An 18746-nucleotide genomic window follows, 5' to 3' on the forward strand; every position below is an offset into this window, starting at 1 on the left:
TGCTTGGATCCAGCAAAGAAGGAAAAAGAGCAGTTAGAACTGGCTTGAGATGAAGTAAAGAGTGAACTGAAACCTTTCCTCTGTAACCACCAGATGCACTCTCATAGTCGATTGTGAAAAAAATAAAACCAACAGCCTGTCTATTGCTTTATGCACTTACTTTTCATAACCTGAAAACCAAATACGATGTAAATCAATGAGTGCATCAGAAGAACCGCAGTCCATTGGCCCATAATCTCTGACACTGAGGTGCCAGTAACTGTAACATGATGACTACTCTGACCATGCAGTTAGGCGCAGTTTAGTTAGGAAGCACGATGATAAATAGAATTTTTTAAAAGGAAACCTGGCATTGCTCCACAGCATGTGCTGCTGCCAGGAAACTGAAACATGCATGCTGTAGTTACATGATATATATGATTGTTGTCTTCCTCCCATATAGACCAACCAGGATCCTAGACTGACTATCGAGTTGTTTGCACTTCTCTTTTTTCTTTTCTTTTATTTTCAGACACATCATTCTATATTACCTTGCTATAATGTCCAAATATTTCCTCATTGTAAGAGAAACATTGAAAGTTCATGGGTTGGTTAGTATCGCCATAATTACACAAAGCTATCAAAGATGTACAATTTTGAAATATATCTGTGTAATAATGTATGGATACTATTAATTATCTAGCAGCCCAAGATTCAGGATAGTGTTAGAGATATTTTGATCATTGCTACAAGTTACTGTATTTATTTGCCACTTATTATGTAGAAGTATGGCTACTTTATACAGAGAATTCTCTATGGTGGAGTAAACTGATGGAAAATATGTCCATTTTTGAATTGGAATTATAACTTATGAAATTATTTTGAAATCTGCATTTAGGCTAAGCATGCTAATAAACACACTTGCGTGTATGCATCAAGGTAACAAGGTCGTCCCATATGTCCAGAACTACTTTTGAAGTGGGTAATGCTATGAAAAAGATGTTATGCTTGGACACTTGACGAAAGCAGAGCAACAACCTGTATTAGCTATGACTTAACAGGATTTCAGGAGGAATTGCCAGATAGCTACTCAACACATATACTGCCTGGCTCGATAAGGCTAGTGCAGATCGGAAATAAAAAGTTGTAAAGGCAAAGCCATCAGTAGGAGGTGGTGAATAGTAGGCATCTACAGGGAAATGAATTCTGGTTCTAGTACAAGGAAGGCCACCTAACATTATTCTATATGATGACTTTGGTGTAATGATTCTTTTATCTTCCTCTTGCAGTACAATATGTATAATGAAAGTCTAAGCACATACCATAAAACCTGTACTTTGGACCGTAGTTGCAGCTCTAATCTTTGATTGCTCAGTTCACCCAACTAAGATACAGGAGGACACACACAGTTTCTCTGTAAACAGTCCATTTGTTTTGAAGCAATCAAAATATTTTTGTGACTTTTAGCTACTGGACTGCAATAGGGGATAAATTGCTTTTAAGCCTCCTGTAGAGAGAAAACCCTAATACAGAGCGACAGTGGGAAATATGAGGGAAAGAAAACAAGGAGAAAGTGATAAAGCAAAACAAACAAATACTAAGAAAATAGAAACTGAAATTTCCACTTTACCTTAAAAGCACACATAAACCCTAACAATTACCACCAGAGACCATCAAGGCAATAATGTGTCCATTTTACCTATCAGTAGCCTAGGCAGTGTGTGGAAGTGGGAATTAAGGTTACCCTACCTTTACCCTAGAGAGATTTGATCCTACAGAGGAGACTGTCAAAGGAAGTGAAAGGTGTATTCCTGTGTATAACAATCTTATCCATGGTCTCATAGGGACCTTTTATAGTTTGGTCTCTGTTCCAGCTGACAAATGTCTAGAATTTAACTGGGTTTGAAACAGAGCATTAAACAAATGCTTCTTAAAAGCAAAACTCTGTTTCTGGTTATCTGTTGGGGATAGTACTTGGAGCTTGTGGTTCTAAAATGGTGAGATGTAGAGCAGAAGCGTTAGTCCTGGAGTTCAGTGTGGAGAGGTCTATGCTCTGGTTTAGTGATTGACAGGAATGATTGGACTTGATGATCCAGTGGGTCATTTCCAACCTAGTGATTCTGTGGTTCATAATCTCACATAATTTAAGGAAGGTTTGCTAAGGCACAGCAATGTGCCTATACTAACTTTGTGGTGACTTCTATAGCATGACAAAGACAAGGGCCTACAGTGTGACTGTCTACTTACAGAAGAAAAACAAATCTACAGTATAGGTAATACCATGGAAAAGGTAGTTACTTAAACAGTTTGAGCACGTAAACTTGAGAGCTGTAAGCAAATATAATTTAATGAATTATTCAGCAGTTTTCCCTTTTTATAGTATACAATTTTATACTTGTGACTTAGTATGAACTTTTGAAATTTAGAGCTTTTTTAGAAGTTTTGACAATGTTATGCCTGATTCTTTCTGGCTTCAGTCTATGAAGTGCTTGAGAAAGATGATTTTGTAATATCTACTTAAGTCCATCCTTCTTCAAGATAATATTTAAGCACTTGCTTAACATTAAAGAGCAAAACAAATGGGATTTGGAGTTCAGTTGACACTGAAATAGCAAATAACTTGCTGGAGTTCTTTCACTTGGGAAATGTGTATCTTCCATGTTTAAAGAAGATATTTACATCTATGCTTTGTGGCACATGACTACCAAAGAACCACGGAGATCCAGGCTTAGTATTACATAATGTCTGCACACACGCTTGTCTTTATTTTATACCAACATAAATGCACTGCCAATTAAAATTGCAGAACATGGAAAAAAACCCCAAACCTGTTTGCCTTATCCAGTTTTTATTAATTCAATGTCGTTTTCTTTTTTCCAACTTCCAGATGGAACCTTGTTTCAGTTATTATGAAATATAGAGGTCAAGTGGAATGCCTGTTGCAAAATGAGGTATTTGTTCTCAGTTTGTTATACCAGAAAAACATTAACTTCTAGGTAAAAGATATCTAATTATTAATCTGTTTCAAATGCAATAAAGAAAGACTTTTAATTAAAGCTGTTAAACCTGACTTTGAAAGGATGTAAATTCTCTTAATAAAACTTTTCTTGAGGTCGGGAAGAAAGTGCTACAAATTTAAAATATTAAAATTGACTCTTTCCAAGTGTCAAGGAATCTGTAAATAAAACCAGGATCATTCAGATTGGCAGTGTATTGTCTGGAATTAATAGAGATACAATACACTATATGTATCTACAAAATTTGTCCCTGTTTTTGCAAGCCTGCCATTGAAATGTATATGGATTTACGATTCAAGCATGCAATAGTTCACAGGATTAGGTTTAGGCAGCAAAACTCAGAAAAGCTTTATTTTAAAGTAATGTGGGCTGCCAATTTAATGTTATGTGCTTGAAGGAAAAATCTCTTGGGAGATCTTCTCTGCTAACTAATGTCTTAACAACAAATGTCTAAAGGACAAATGCGTATTTGAGTGATAGTTCAGAAGAAACCAAATGGCGTTTTGATCCGAGTTTCAGGTTGTCATGCTAACTGACTTCCTAGGATTTGGAACTGGAAAGAAGATAAACGACATCAGTAAAATGAGAGAATACTGATGTATAACAGTAGTATGTAGATATTCCAGTGCATCCCTTCCAGAGTTATAGCTCATTATGCTGAAGTATGGATTTCTTTGAAATATATTATATGTTAAACATAAAATTCTTATTTTATTTCAGAAATGTCACCTGTATTCAACTCTAGTTTTTAATCTTTCTAGATATTCTTGATCTGTGGATGTTTTTATTTTGTATAGTCAGAAAACATACACATAAATGTTTATACTTACACATATATATGTAAATGCACATATACATAGACTTTGCATTAATACATAAATGTATATCAATACATATGTAAATAAATATATGTAGATAAAAATATTCTACATTTTTGTTGCTATGTTTGACATTTTCCTTTTGCAATATGCATACAAATGTAAAAGCTGTTGAAGAGTGCCTAGCCACAAAGCTCTAGTTTTGGTACTGTGTAAGCATTCACTGAACTACCCTTTGTAAGCAGCATCACAAAGGAGAATATTTGGTGTATAAAATGTGATACAGTCATAACCATTTGGAAAATTGAGGTCCCCAAACTCAATTGTGCATATATATTTCTTTACTGAAGTAGACCCATCAGGGTAGTTACTCACATTCACTTGAAATTTTAGTGCCTAAAGTAAGAAGATTCCATATTCAAAGGAAGCTATAATTACAACATTAATGAGGCATTGCAATCCACTCTCTGCAACTGATCTGTGGATATTCCTCACACAGATAATGACGCACTCTTAAAATTGTATTTGCTGAATTTTTTTACCTTGAATAAGCAATTACTTGAGATCATTAACTTTTTATTAAGGGAAGACAGGACATTTTTCAAATATTCATACTATGCAACAAATATGTATGTGTTACTCTAGAGCTAAATTTCTCTGTAGTTTATTCTTTCTTAACAATGTCTTGTCTGCACAGGAACACTCAATAAAGTTCATAAGAATTGATTAAAAGAGCAGTAGTGCATGTTAATGGCATAGGTCATATTACCAGGTAGAAGTTTTCCTTCAGAAGCTTCAGAGTTTATGGAGCTTTTTCAAACTATAATAATTAAAACTAGTCTTATTCTTTTACTTTAAGAAGTGGCTTGAAAAAATATGGAGCTGTAATCTAATAATTTATAATCATAAGTGTATAGTAAAGAACGCAAAAAAAGAGAAGTCTTTATTTGTACTTTGAATCCTTGTTTACTTATTTTCTCTAACATCTGGTTAGATTCCTTTAAGAATGTTTAAAATTAGGATCTTTGTAACTGCTGTTGATTCCAAGTTTACGTGGGGATAATTATGTCTATTTTCAAAGCCAGCACTCACATCACTAGGGGAGTTGTTACCTTTCTTTTGATCCACCACAATCCACCCTCAGCGCACTCTGAACTTTAGGCCACTGGGAGTTACTCACATATATTGTTAATAAATTAAGTACACACATACCTGCTTAAGTCCTGTCCTTAGCTGGAATTTCCTTAAGCATTCAGATTTAATCAGGCAGATCATTCTTCATTTAAAAACATCAATTTTTTTTTTACACATTTAGCTACTGGTTTCTTAATTTACTTGTTCAAGGATGTCTGTTATAGTTAAAAGCCTTGTAGATACCAATACTTCTGACTTACATGACAAGCCCACTGTTATTATTGTTAGTTATGACCAATGAATGGCAAATTCATTTTATGATAGATAATGCTTCTATAAAATGAAAATGGAGAAAAAAAAAGTTTACATTATTTGTAACACAATGTGGGTGTAGAATTTGTGCGTTGAGGTAAAGAGGGTTCCCAGAGAGTGTCTGCAGTCAATTAGCCATTTTGATTGCCCTGAGAATCACCTGACATGTACTTAATTTTTATATCTATTCAGTATATGCTATTAGTATATAGAGAAGACTTTGTAAATTTTTAATAGAAAGTGTAGAAGTTCTAGAATGAAGTAATATTTTTTATCATATAAGTAATTTAAACACCAGAATATCTTCCAAAGGTTCTGTTGATATTTAAATATGTAGAGAGAAAAACACATATACAAGATTACAATGACTGTAATTATTTTAGAGTTTCAGAAAATATAGAACTTATGTAAGAAATGAATTCCTGTCTTCCCTTCTTTGGGACAAAAATCAATGTCATATGTCTACATATGGAAAAGGAAGACTGTTTACATGCTAATATAAAAAATATAAATAGTGTGAAAGAAGTCACCATTTATAGTATTCGATATTGCACAATATTTTTATATGCTTACTGGCCTTGATGTGCAATATCCTGCTTAGAAGTATCTACCATATAAACAAAGTGTATGGTATTCTGTAAAATATTAAGTACTTTGTTAATTAATCTCTAAATGGAAAAGTATACTGTACAGAAATCGAATTGTTCCTTAAGATACTCAATTCTTTTGGTGGAACAGCATATATATGTATGTAAAATAATATATAAACTGTGGGGATTTTTTTCTTCTAAACTCCAGCAGTATTGCTGTTTCTCTGCTCCACGATTACTCTTGTGTATGTCTGTTGCTCACCTACTGCTCAGAAATTGCCCTTCATTGATGTGTCCTTACAGACAGAACCCCCCTGTTCTAATAATAAATATCCACTTGTGAAGAAAAAAAATGATAAATTAAAATGTATTAAAGTTAGATGCTAAATTTGAATTATAAATATTTTAATTGCAAACTATATATTGTAATTAAAATATATGTATGTGCATAAGTATGTGTATATATGTGCATTTCTTCAATAACTGTGCAGTAAACTGACACGCATAATGCTTTGGTTAAAAATGTTATGGTAAAAAAGCCATGCCATTTCTACAGTTTTCTACTTTTGTTGGCAATGTGTGTGAGCAGAGATATTAAATCTTGCAGGATTTCAATTTAAAAAATCTGAGCAGTAGGAAAGAAATATTAAATTAAGGAAGTGCACTCCTCGTAAATTGGCAGAAGGGTGAATAAAATTTAGACCAAAGGAAGATCTAAAGTTCTTAAGAGATCACAGTCAGCCATAGCTTTTTCTTCAGAACCTCTAGTATGAAGTGCTCTTGTCTTTAATTATTAAAAAAATTCCAACAACTTGTATTTAAAAGAAGTCTGGCCACCAGTTATTTGAGTGTAATTTATGTTATACATTCCTGCTTTAGTTCTGCTCAATGCAGGTAATGTAGAATTAGTAACCTCAACATATTTTTATGTTTATTTGTATAAATGACAGGTGGTAATCTTCTCAGTATGGTCTGCATATAGACCTTAAGCTTGAAAAAAGAAAGTTCATCTTGGTACATTTTTAGTTTTTCAGGCGTGAAATGGATAAGTTAGAGAAATGGTTTTATCAGTAAACAGACATGCTGTAGCACACTAAAAAGAATGTTTATCAGTACAGAAATATGGAAAATATTTATAGGATTTCTTCTTCTACCTTCTACTTGTTCAGAGAATGTATTTTAAGGTTTAATGAAGATATAACTATGCAGAAAAAGCATGAATTTTAACTGGGTTTTTAAATTTATTTTCCTGGCTGCATTTTGCTTCCTTTGATATCCAAATTTTTTTTTCTTGAAATCCCCAAGGTATTTCTGAGATTATTCATCTAGAGATTTTTTCACCTGATAATATTTAAAGATCTAAATTTATTATCACTAAGATTTAATAGTTTGATATATATATACACACATATATATATATTGCAGAAAAGCTAGTTGCAGAAGTACTGAGTCCACAGGTGTCAGATTATGCAGCTTCCCACACAGCCACTATTTTTAGGAGGAACGTGGCACTCTGCCATCTCTCACAAAGAAATGGGTAGGAGACTATAGTGAAGATGAATTCGCAGTATGATGAAAACCTCAAAGTCCATGAATCATTTGGGGTCAGATTTCCTTAGAAGTTTCTTTGCAGTGCTTCTGTGCTCATGAAGTTCAAACAAACTAATGTTTTGCCTCAAAATTAGTCTTAAATACCAAATTTGTCACAGTTTTCAACAAGGCAGTTTTTGTGGATGATAACTGGATTTCAATAAAAATTATGCTATCCTTAGATTGGTCACTATCAATTACAGCATTGTCAGAGGATTGCGTGGTGCGTTTGAGTTTTATATGATTTTCTACATACTCATTGTATGAAATTGATGGTAACATATTTCTGGTAAGTGGTACATGTCTACTGTTTGCTTTTTTCTTTCTTTGCAATCAACAGCATAAAGTTGATAATGTGATTGAAGTAGCTAAAGCGATCTGCAGTGTCCTCTGTTTTGTGGAAACCAGAGACATTACTGATGCAGTCAAGAAACTCCGTGCAGTGCCATTGGTGAAAGCACAGGTAAAAGATGCATGAAAAGTTGATGACCTGTTTTTCTCTTCTAAATGGAAGCTTGTATGTGTATTTTCTGATTGATCAAGGCTATTCTGCTGTCTTACTACATATTTTCCTTCTGACAACTGTTAGGTAGAGGCACTAAGAAAGAAATTAAAAAAAAAGATTGTTGACGATGTGTGACAGAGGAGTTACAGAGGACTTGTCTTGTGTTTAACTGATATTCTCCTCCAGTTGTTGTTTCTTATTCCCACCAAATATACAAATTTTGGCTTTGCCACATCACCTATTTACCGAATCATGTGATTTCAAAATATTTATTTTTCATATATTTAGCATAGGTTGTTAACAATTAAAAAAAATCCTCATGTAAATGTCCTTGATTTATGAGATTTTCATAGAGAAATGTCTCTGCTATTTGTACAGCAAAGGACCAGCATCATACCAAATGAATTTTAGTTGGAATACTCATTCTGAAAACATTGAAATGGGTTTTCCAGGGGTTACTGTGTAATTGTGAAATGGGACTTTGGAGGGCAGTATCTGTTCTCAGATTTGTCATCACCTTCTTCAGTGTGTCCTTGAACAAGTCACTATGACCTGATTTACAGAAGTTCTGAGTATCCAAAAATTCTTTTAAAATCAGCATCTTGGAAATACAGGTGCTCAGCAAATTTGGAAATTAAGCCATTAATCATTTGGATTTAGTCTGTTGTAACCTTAAGTCATGCTAATTGTTTGCCATTATAATGAAATTCCCTCTTCAAACTTCTTTTAACAATTCCCTAAGTTACTAAGGAATTTTTTTCTTTCCTTGTATGGTCTCTGTGTCATCATTCTTTCTCACAGTAAGTCTTGCTTAGAAAAATGTGCCAAACTGGGCAAGATGCTTGCGTTCGCAGACTGGTATCTGATGACAAAACTTTTATTCTTTCTTTATTGATTCTTTTTCTTTTAGCCCATGGCTTGTGATATGTGTAAGAACACGTAGGACAGGAAAATAAACAATGGGTTAACTAATGATAACTGAGTTGAGTAGTGGTGTTAATTAGAAACATGTCTAGCTACGTAAGTGGAACTTAATTATGCCCGATATGCAGTTTGAGGTCCCAGACATAAGACTAGGGAACGCTAGTGTAATTCTTTTTATAAAATTTCTTGTGTCATAGGAGTGATATAGAGTAAATTAATAATATACTGTCATCCATATACACATACTCTTGACAGGTTCAAATCCTCATCTTACAGGGGCAAACTTCTTCCTGAGAGGTGAAAAGACTCATCAAAAAGCAGAAAGTATATTAGTTGAAGAGGTCTAAGTGATGCTTTGAAACCCTCTTTTCTTAAATCTCTTCATTCTTATCCTTTTTTTATTCCTCTTAGACTGGTGTAGCTTCCAAATGACTTATCTTTACTGAGTATCCCTGAGTCCATTTTCAGCCCATTCCTCTGAACTCCAGCAGAGAGACAGATATAGTGATCAAAGAGCCAAATCAGTTCACATTAGTGTGTCCTGTCCTGAGTAATCAGAAACACCCGTATGTCATGCCATGAAGCATATGATAATGGGATAAAAACTTTTAATAGAGTACAGGTTATCTTTTCAAGTCTAAGGTTTCTGTTGATGTTCGCATTTGCTTCTGCTTCTCTTTCGTGTGACTGTCACACAAATACATTTTTTTTATTTTAGAGATGAAATGATCATTACTAGGCAAATAATTGAATTATAAATTGTAAAAACAAACAAGCAAAACCCCCCAGACAAACAAACAAAATACCCTGCTCCAAGTGTTCCCAGCTTGGCATCATTCACCCTCCGGCATGTGTCCGGTTTCCAACTCCACTGTATAGAGATTCTCCAATTCGTACAGATTCTGCTGAACCAATTTCCATGCACTTCCTCATACAGAGAAAGTAAAACACTTTCTTTTTTCTGTCTTACCTATTTAAATTACAAGCTCTTCAGAGCAAGGAGCAGCTCTCCTTATCTATATATACAGTCTCCAGCACAGCAGAGTGCTAGTCCTTGCTGTAATCTCCAGAGGCTAAAAATGACAAGTCGTGGTGGTGATGATAATGATGGTGTTTGCTCATCTGTAATAAGTGAAATTATACTGTTCCTGAAATCTCTCTTCTGAATGTTAAAAAGATTCTCTTCTGATTGAATATGTCATCACTAAGCTTAAACTATTTTTCTGTCCTAATATTCACATAAGAAGCTGCTTGTCCCCACATTTCTCTCAGGGAATACTGACTAAATTGTAACTTATTTTAAAAAAAAATCTAGTTTTTCAGTTATTGAGGTTTTGTTCCCTTAACATTCCATTTCAGGTTTGGTTAGCTGCACTAGTTATCTGTCCCTTGGAGCCTTTCTGTAAAGGCTGTCTATGACCCTGACTGACACTTCTCTCCTCATTCTCTCTCCTTGGTGAAGCAGACCTGACTAACAACTGACTTCAAACAAATGAAGGGGAAAAAAAAGTAAAAAAGAAAAGCAAAACTGTTCCTGCACCAGTAAATGCCATTGCTGCTCGTTGCTTTTTACTCCTTTGAGAAATAACTGCTTGGACAGTCAATTACACTTCAGCTATCTAGAGAAAGTTCAGGTTTGATTTTGTGAAGAGCTTCATTTTTCTCAACAGCAACTGTACTATAAATGTCATAAAAACATTAAAATATATTTTTGCATGTTCTGTAACTTGAACACTGTTCCATTTCATGCAAATAGAGATTACATATTATATGCAACTACCTCATGTATAGAATAGTGTATAAATGTAACAAGTCACAATTCAGATTTTATCTATATTTATCAATATTTATACAAAGACAGTGGACTGCATCTGCCTGCACCAACATATGTAGCCAAAATCAGTACTCAGTTGGATGTTTGTTGAAGTACCAAGTCCTCCAATCCTTTTTTGAGTTAAAATCATACTGAAGTGTAGGGGCATTTTATGTGATTCCTAGGTGCTGACAAAAGGAGTAAATCCTGCAATATTAGTATATCTTGTCAGTTCTGCTTGATTTTTTTTTATATTATGTTCATCAGCGTAGTGCTCCCAAGACTTTTTGTTAAGTAGAAGGGAGTCTTTTTTTCAGACAAGTGGGTAACACAAGTGAAATTTTTGAGGCTACCTGTTGCATTCCAAGTGCTGCAGCATTAGAGATTGAGTGAGGGAGAAATGCCAGAAAAAAAAAAAAGAAAAGTTGTCATTGCTTTTTCACCATGGTTTCCTGATGCTTTAGTGTGATGTATGTTGTGGTTTTGTGTAGCATACATTTTAATGCTTCCATTTGGCAAGCTCCATGTGTATGTAATGCTTCAGGGAAACTACTGCTTACTCCTTCCAATGTAAGTTACATAGGGTGCCAGTATATGTTTGTGTGTATATATATATATCTATCTGTACATGCATGCCTGCATACTAGAAAACAACCAACCTTAATGCACTTCTATTTAATTCCAGTTTTATGAAAAAAAAAGAAAAACAAAGGAATCTTCTTCCAATCTTCTGTGTTTAATTAAATTTTATTTATTACCTCCTTACTGCCTCCTCAGTGCCAGTATTGTGCATTCCTGTATTGTGGTTAAGAGATTGTGAAAGTAGCTGGCATCAGTGGGTAGTTTCTTCTTGACTGTTTGCCTCTCTTGATAATCATGTTTCATTCAGTCTCTAACCAGTCTAACACTGGGATTTTAAAATCCGTTCAGGGGATATTCTGGGCCTGCTGCACAAATAACATTTTTTCATCTCTATTTTTTTTTCCCTTCCTTTCTTACAGCAGCTCACAAAAAAGTTCTAGGAGATCAAATCCTGCCAGAACAGGTGCTAATCCACTATATATTAAATGGGCTACACTATGCTGAAATTATAATCACTGTTCCAAAATGTTGTTTATTTTCCAAAATTTGAGAGAATTGAACAAAGGTTTCTGTTCCTATTTGTCTCACTGCATAAAAGTATTGCAAAACTGTTTTTCTGTCTGGAAGCTGCTTTTCTCCCCTCAAGGGAGCATTTGACTTCCCTTCATATTACCAGACAAATGCTGGCAGCTTCAAACTGGGCACTGGAGGGAGAATGTACATCCAGCATCGTACTACTTGTCACCTCTGCGTGAACTGTAATTTTTTAAGCATCATCGAGCTGAGTACCTGAGTATTAACATATAGCATCCTCAACCCACTGCAAAGTTATTAATGACTGTAAAGGACAGTAAAACTTCGAAGGGCATGGGCAATAGCAAAACACAGAATTAACTTGTTAGTCTCTCTGGCCTTGAGTTGCACCTCAGTGACTTATTTCTATGCCTCCTTGGTAAATGTCATGTCAGAGCCAGGTGAACTCAGGGCAGGCTGAGCAGCCAGCAGGAGAAGCCAGTTGCTCACATTTGCCTCTGAGCTGAGGCTGGGTCGCACCTGTGGCCCCCCCAGCTGCATGTCCTGCTTATCCGGCATTGAGCTACCTACCCTGACATTGTTTTTTCCTGTGCTGACAGAGAGACACAGGCAGTGCAGCAATAATTAATTTTGTCCAGTGTCTAATAAGCCTGGAGCAAGGTCTTGCTGATGGCAGTTACTGTGGGGATTTAACAGAGCAGCTTTTTCTAAAAAACAAAAAATGTTTAATTAGACTGATCAATTCAGTCTAAACAACTGGCCTGACCTTTCAGTGGTCATATGCACCCTGCAGTTCCTGCTGACATCAATATGAGAGGTGGAAATCCAGATACTGAATTAATGTTAGGCGTGAAGAGCTGTGTTTAGGCACCAAGGGTATAAATACCTACTAAGTCCCTGCACCTAATGTTTCCTGTTAGCCATCTCTGGTTAGATGCCTGCTCAAGGGTCTTTGAAGGTGATAGCTATTTTTGCTGATTTGTCACAGGTGAAATGTAGGCCGCCTGAGTTTGGACTTGTTGCTCCTCAGCTTTAAAAGGAGGCTGAGGCTGTACCTGCTTGGCATAGTTGTGGTATTCACATATGAGTATATAAGTATACAAAGGGTATTCTTATCTCTGTTATACAAACACAGAGGCTGAAAATGTATATGTACTCAAAAGTAGGTAAGATTTTATTTATATCTTGATATGCCTAAATACTGCCAGAAATCGGGTCCTGAGTGACTTTTCTAAGATAGTAGAGGAAGCAGATGGAAGAGCAGGAAAGCACGCATTGGTACTCTGAATGCTGGTCATGCCCACTGCCATCATAAGATTAGGATGTATCATTCCCCGTTCTTACCCCAAACAACTTCATTTTCCATGAGTGCTCTTCCTAAAACTTATTTTTATTATAACTGCTATCTGGTCTTTTCTGAAGCAACTAATGAGTTTTTCCCTTGGGTTTTTTTCTTTATAGAATTCACTTCAAAGTTTGGGAACACCAAGCAAAGGTAAAGTGTTATTTTAAAAATATGTTAATTCAAGATGTATCATCAGAAAACACATGTTTTGCTGTTTGTATTAGTAAACAGTTATAGTTGACATATTGGAGATGTTTACATAATTAGTCATACTATTAGGTAATTAAAACAAGTTAAAATTTAAGTGATCTAAAAATGTAAATAAATCATAGTGTTTCTCAAAACTGATGATTCAAATACAGACGATGAATAGTAGACTGAAAGAACTTATTACAGTTAGTGATCATAGCAATTGTCCTTAATCTCACTTTTTATGTGGAGAAAAAGGAAAATAAGGAACTTGATGAAAGCCTAAAAAATTTATTTTGTGTATAGCATTTCTTTTCTATTTCAATAACTTTCATTCCTCCCTTCTTAAGCTTTAGTTCTTTTTTGTCCTTTATTGTGTAGTGTGTGATGTCTTAAATGATATGCTGTTATGAGAAGAGTAGTTTGATTACTAGTAATGGACAAAATCGTAGACCCTGCCTTATTTAGTTCTTCAGTCAAAATTCAGCTTAGACGCATTGGCTAATGCCCAGTTTGTTAACATTACAGTGGAGCACCTCACAGACTGAGGCATGTGCAGGAAGGATTCTGTCCTGTCACGGGTGCCTGTGTCCACGTCCTGGAGGGGACAAGCATGTCAGGGCATGGATCCTAACCTACCCCTTTGTGGCTGGCCTGTGACATACATTGGGGGTGCTACACAGATGCTTTCAAAGAGCCTTCTATCTGAATGTTGCAGTGGGCTGGGGTATACATGGATCAGCGGTCTCTCTCTATTTAGTTAGAGGAAAAATTGACCTCTGAGATGCTTTTCTCTTTCTTTTTTTTTTTTTCCTTTTGCCTGCTTTTCTCAATTGCAGTGTGCTCAGAGAGGCAAAAAGGTGAACCAACCACAAAGATTGCAGCAAACTTTGAAACACAGGTAGTTCAAATGCAGGATTCCAAATGCCAGGCTTGTTGTTTCATCATTATTCAGCTTCATGAACAGCAAACAAAGAAACAGCAACTATGCTTGTGAGCTGCCAGGAAAAGCTAAATAGGGGGAGGGCCAGAGAAGTGGGGAGAGAACATGCAGGTGCAGAAGGGAGGGGAAGGTAAATGCAGTTAGTAGGATTTTTCTCCTTTGTGTATAGTAATTTATCCCATGAGATTTTTTTAAACACCCTTAACAGCAACTAGTTGTTGATAATGAAAAGAACTAATAGTTACTAATCAACATCTACATTAGAAATGTCTTCATCTGTACCACTGTTCAGAAAACCTGGCTGTAACGGAGGTAAAACATTCCTCTACCTAAAGGTATTTCCAAATTTGGACTTCATTGAATCAACAACTTCCTCAAGGAAAGTCTAATTTATTAAATAATGGTATAAAGGAATCAGATTTTTAATTCTGTACTTTTCTGTAGAGGAACCTTGAACTATATAGAATAATGCTTCTCTGTTCTGGGCACACCCTAATTTCATAACAATTGCAGAATCCTTTTGGTAGTATAATATGAGAAACTGCATCTTACTGTTTGCAAGTCAGAACTTGCCAGGCCATTAGTCATTCTGTGGAGAAGCCTACATTCAAAGTAGGCTGTGTAAGGCAACCAAAATTCAAGTTGACCTCTTATATGCAGTGATATATATTTCACATATGTTTTGAATATTGAATTATATTGAATAAATATCTAAAAGCCAGCAAAGGATTTAAAGTTAGGCTAATGAGTGTTAACAGAAAAGTTGAGCTATGATGTTAAAGCTGATGTTAAGGGCATGTCTGACAAAAAACACAATGTAAGAGCAGTGACCAAAACTGATCTGCTGGAACATAGGGCTGATCCCCAGGAACTGGGCAAAGACAGTGTATATGTATTATGGGGATCACAAGTTTCCTTAGTCCCTATTTTCTCAGTGATTACCTTTTTGATAATGCCATGCGGCCTCCCATCCCCATGGGACCACCTAGGGACACTGAACCTGCAAGGAATCCAGATGATATTTTTACCTGCTGTAGCTAGAACTAAAAGCTAACTAGAAGATGAATTGTGAATTCCTTGTGAAATGTCGTTTCTGTTTCCTTTTCTACCTCATTTGTTTTCCAACCTCTTTTTCCTTCATTATGCTTAGCTGGCCAGAATTGCAGGCATGCAAAAATTTGCAAGCCTGTGACCTACAAGTAAAGTGGAATCACAACGTTAGCTCAGTGCTGGTAATTTTTTTGAGATCTATGGGAAGCTAAAATCATGTGCTCTGCTTTCTCTAGCAGCACAATTGCAAATGAAGACAGCATTGACAGCTGAGGAGGACACGGACTGCATTTCCCATTTGTACTGTTGTTTTCTCTCTGTTATATGTTTATCTTGAAGAAAACAGGATCAAATTTGAACAGCAAGAGCAGCAATCAGTTACTTCAACTAATAATTTCTTTTTCCTCTCCTCTTCTTACCCTAAGTGATAGCTATTACTCTGTCATAAAGGAGTATTGGTTTTCCTCATTATAGCTTCTTTCTGCTGCAAAAGAGAAAAAGATAGAGGATACTATTAAAATTAAAGCCTTACTTAATAATTTGTTTATAAACTGTTTTAATCTTTCTCTTTAATAAAAAAACACTTCAGAGGCTTAATGTTAGTCATTCAGCATGGGATAAGAAACTCAAAGACTATATTCAAAATATCTAGCCTTGACTTAACGTTGCAATAACTGACTCCATTAACAGTGTTATCTCTATAGATTAAGTTATTCCATTACAGCAAATACAGTATATATCTGTGTTATGCCTAAGTCTGGGTCATGTTCTTTTTCCTCTGCATGAAGTCCTTAGAAGATTATATTAATGTTTCAGTACTCACAGTAATTTTTTTTATTTCTTCTTAAGTGTGAGGAACCCATAGGCATTTCTAGACTTTAGTGCCTTTCTACAGTATAAACTGTTCCAGAAAATAAAGAATAAGGTTATTCACATTGATAGAGATTAAGCATTGGCATTTGCTGAAATCCAGAGTATGAAAAGACAGGCTGCAAGCTGGTACAAAACTGAGTCGATGCATGTTTCTCAAAAGCTGATGAATGAATGTTTACACAATTTCTACAGCCTTGCTGCTTCAGGCAGGGATTTCACCAGATCAGACATAATAAGCAGCTTTTGGAATTTGATCAGTAGTTCTCTGGGACTCATCCCAGGGAGTCTAGTATGTACCATGAACTAATGATATTAAATCAACAGTCTTTTCCAACTGAGTTGCTGAAGTTGCTGACTTTTCGAGTGAATGCTGAAATCATAGAATGACAGAATCACCAGGTTGGAAAAGACCTCTTGGATCATCAAGCCCAACCATTCCTATCTGCCACTAAACCATGTCCCTGAGCACCTTCTCTACCCAACTTTTAAACACCTTTAGGGATGGTGACTAAACCACCTCCCTGATCAGCCTGTTCCAGTGCCCGATGACCCTTTCTGTGATTTTTTTTTCTGATATCTAGTCTGAACCTCCCCTCACACAGCTTGAGGCCATTCCCCCTCATCCTGTCCCCTGTCACTTGGGAGAAGAGGCCAGCTCCCTCCTCTCTACAACCTCCTTTCAGCTAATTGTAGAGAGCAATAAGGTCTGCTCTCTGACTCCTTTTGTGAACATTTTGTGAAATGTGAAAGTTGAAAATATCTGAGCATTCACCCAGCCTGCTTTTCCTTTTATTTGGAAGATCACAAACAGGTTTTGGTAGTCTAACTAGCTCTCAGGTTTATGCACTTAGAAAAGAGTAGGTTTAAAACTATCAAGTAATTCATACTAGGTAAATCTACCAGTTAGCTGAAGTAATTGAGAATCATAGAATCATACAATCCTTAGGCTAGAAAAGACCTTTGAGATCACCAATTCCAACTGTACCTGTCTGCTACTAAACCATATCCCCAAGTACCTCATCTACCCACCTTTTAAGCACCTCAAGGGATGGTGACTCAACCACCTCCCTGGGCAGCCTGTGCCAGGGACTGATAACCCTTTCTGTGAAGAATTTTTTTCTGATGTCCAATCTGAACTTCCCTTGATGCAGCTTAAGGCCATTCCCTCTTGTCCTATCACCTGTCACTTGGGAGAAGAGGCCAATACCCATCTCTCTACAACCTCCTTTCAGGTAGTTGTAGACAGTGATAACATCTCCCCTCAGCCTCCTCTTCTCCAGGCTAAACAAACCCAGTTCCCTCAGCTGCTCCTTGTAAGACTTGTTCTCCAGCCCCTTCACCAGTTCTTCTCTAGACATGCTCCAGGGCCTCAACGTCCTTCTTGCAGTGAGAAGCCATCAGAAGCCTTGAGGATTATACATTTAGTGAATTCGTTTAATGAATTAGTGTGAAGGTTTACTAATTGTGTTTGGGATTTGATAGTTGCTTCTAGACCTGATCATAAAAAATGTTCACCACAGAAAGGTTCCCCCCCGAAAAAATAGAGGAGGACAGGGAAATAATGGAAGGTTTTTTGAAGGTGTTACTACATAGAAATGAAAACCCTACTTCTTTCCCAGTACAAAGCCATTATAGTTTGTTTTGTAAAAATTACTTTTTGTTTCAGAATATGGAATGATGTCAAGAAGTTTTTATTGGTTGTATTTCATCTGCATTGTTTTCAAATCTGAGTGTGGCTCTTGACCTCTAAGGTGTTGCTGTGTTACATTCTGATAGGTTGTTCTGAAAGCCAGGGATTTTTTAAGCAAATCCAATTTTTAAATAACGATCACCCTCCCCCCCCCCCCAGCTCTCAAAAAAAATTAGACTGAAGTTATCCCATCCTTATAAAGCATATAGTAGTGGAGACCTTTTTTATGCAAGTATAGCAGGTGATTAAGTTTGTTTCAAGCGATAATTCATTGATTTCTTCAACAAGTAGGCGGAAAATAAATTAGATATTGGTGTTTTGAAAATGCATCTGATCAGTATTTGTATTTAGCCTTTTCATGTTCTCCCTTTTTCTTGTTATAATCATGGTCTAATTAATTCTGCATAGCACCTTACCTAAATCTTAAGGGTTTTTTTCTGAATTTTTTTTAATATGTGTGTGTATTGCCTAAACTGTATTTAGGATCCTGCTCATTTTCTTCTTTCTGAAAATATGTGGGAAACAACAATATCAAGTTCCTGTTCTCACAAAATATCTTTAAGGTGTCAAAAGCGTCCTTAGTGTTCCTTCCAAATTCTGTTCAATCAGATATTTGTCATGTTTTACCCAGAGGAAACGTGCATACAGAGTCAGAGAGGGAGTGCTTAATACGTATTGAATTGATGTCATCTGCTAATGCAATAGCAGTAAATTACCTGCTCTGTTGGGAGGTCTGGCACTAAGATAGTATGTGAATTGTAACACTGGTCTGAGAAGAAGAAAGTAAGTGGTTTTCTGTAAGGAATAAGATGATATAGTCATTACTAAATCTTGGAGGTGTTTGCAGACATATTCATT

At 35.9% G+C, this 18746-nt stretch overlaps 1 protein-coding gene across 1 annotated transcript in view; it reads left to right on the forward strand.

Moving 5' to 3' along the window:
* Positions 1–18746, forward strand: part of PIK3C2G (phosphatidylinositol-4-phosphate 3-kinase catalytic subunit type 2 gamma) — a 205328-nt gene that overhangs the window by 33384 nt on the left and 153198 nt on the right. The window contains exons 7-9 of the mRNA XM_069861952.1: positions 2867–2930; positions 7781–7903; positions 13260–13293. Coding sequence (XP_069718053.1) covers positions 2867–2930; positions 7781–7903; positions 13260–13293 — 221 coding nt within the window. The remainder of the gene's footprint in view (positions 1–2866; positions 2931–7780; positions 7904–13259; positions 13294–18746) is intronic.

This window comes from Phaenicophaeus curvirostris, chromosome 1 (genome assembly GCF_032191515.1).
Source record: "Phaenicophaeus curvirostris isolate KB17595 chromosome 1, BPBGC_Pcur_1.0, whole genome shotgun sequence".
Taxonomy (NCBI): Eukaryota; Metazoa; Chordata; class Aves; order Cuculiformes; family Cuculidae; genus Phaenicophaeus; species Phaenicophaeus curvirostris.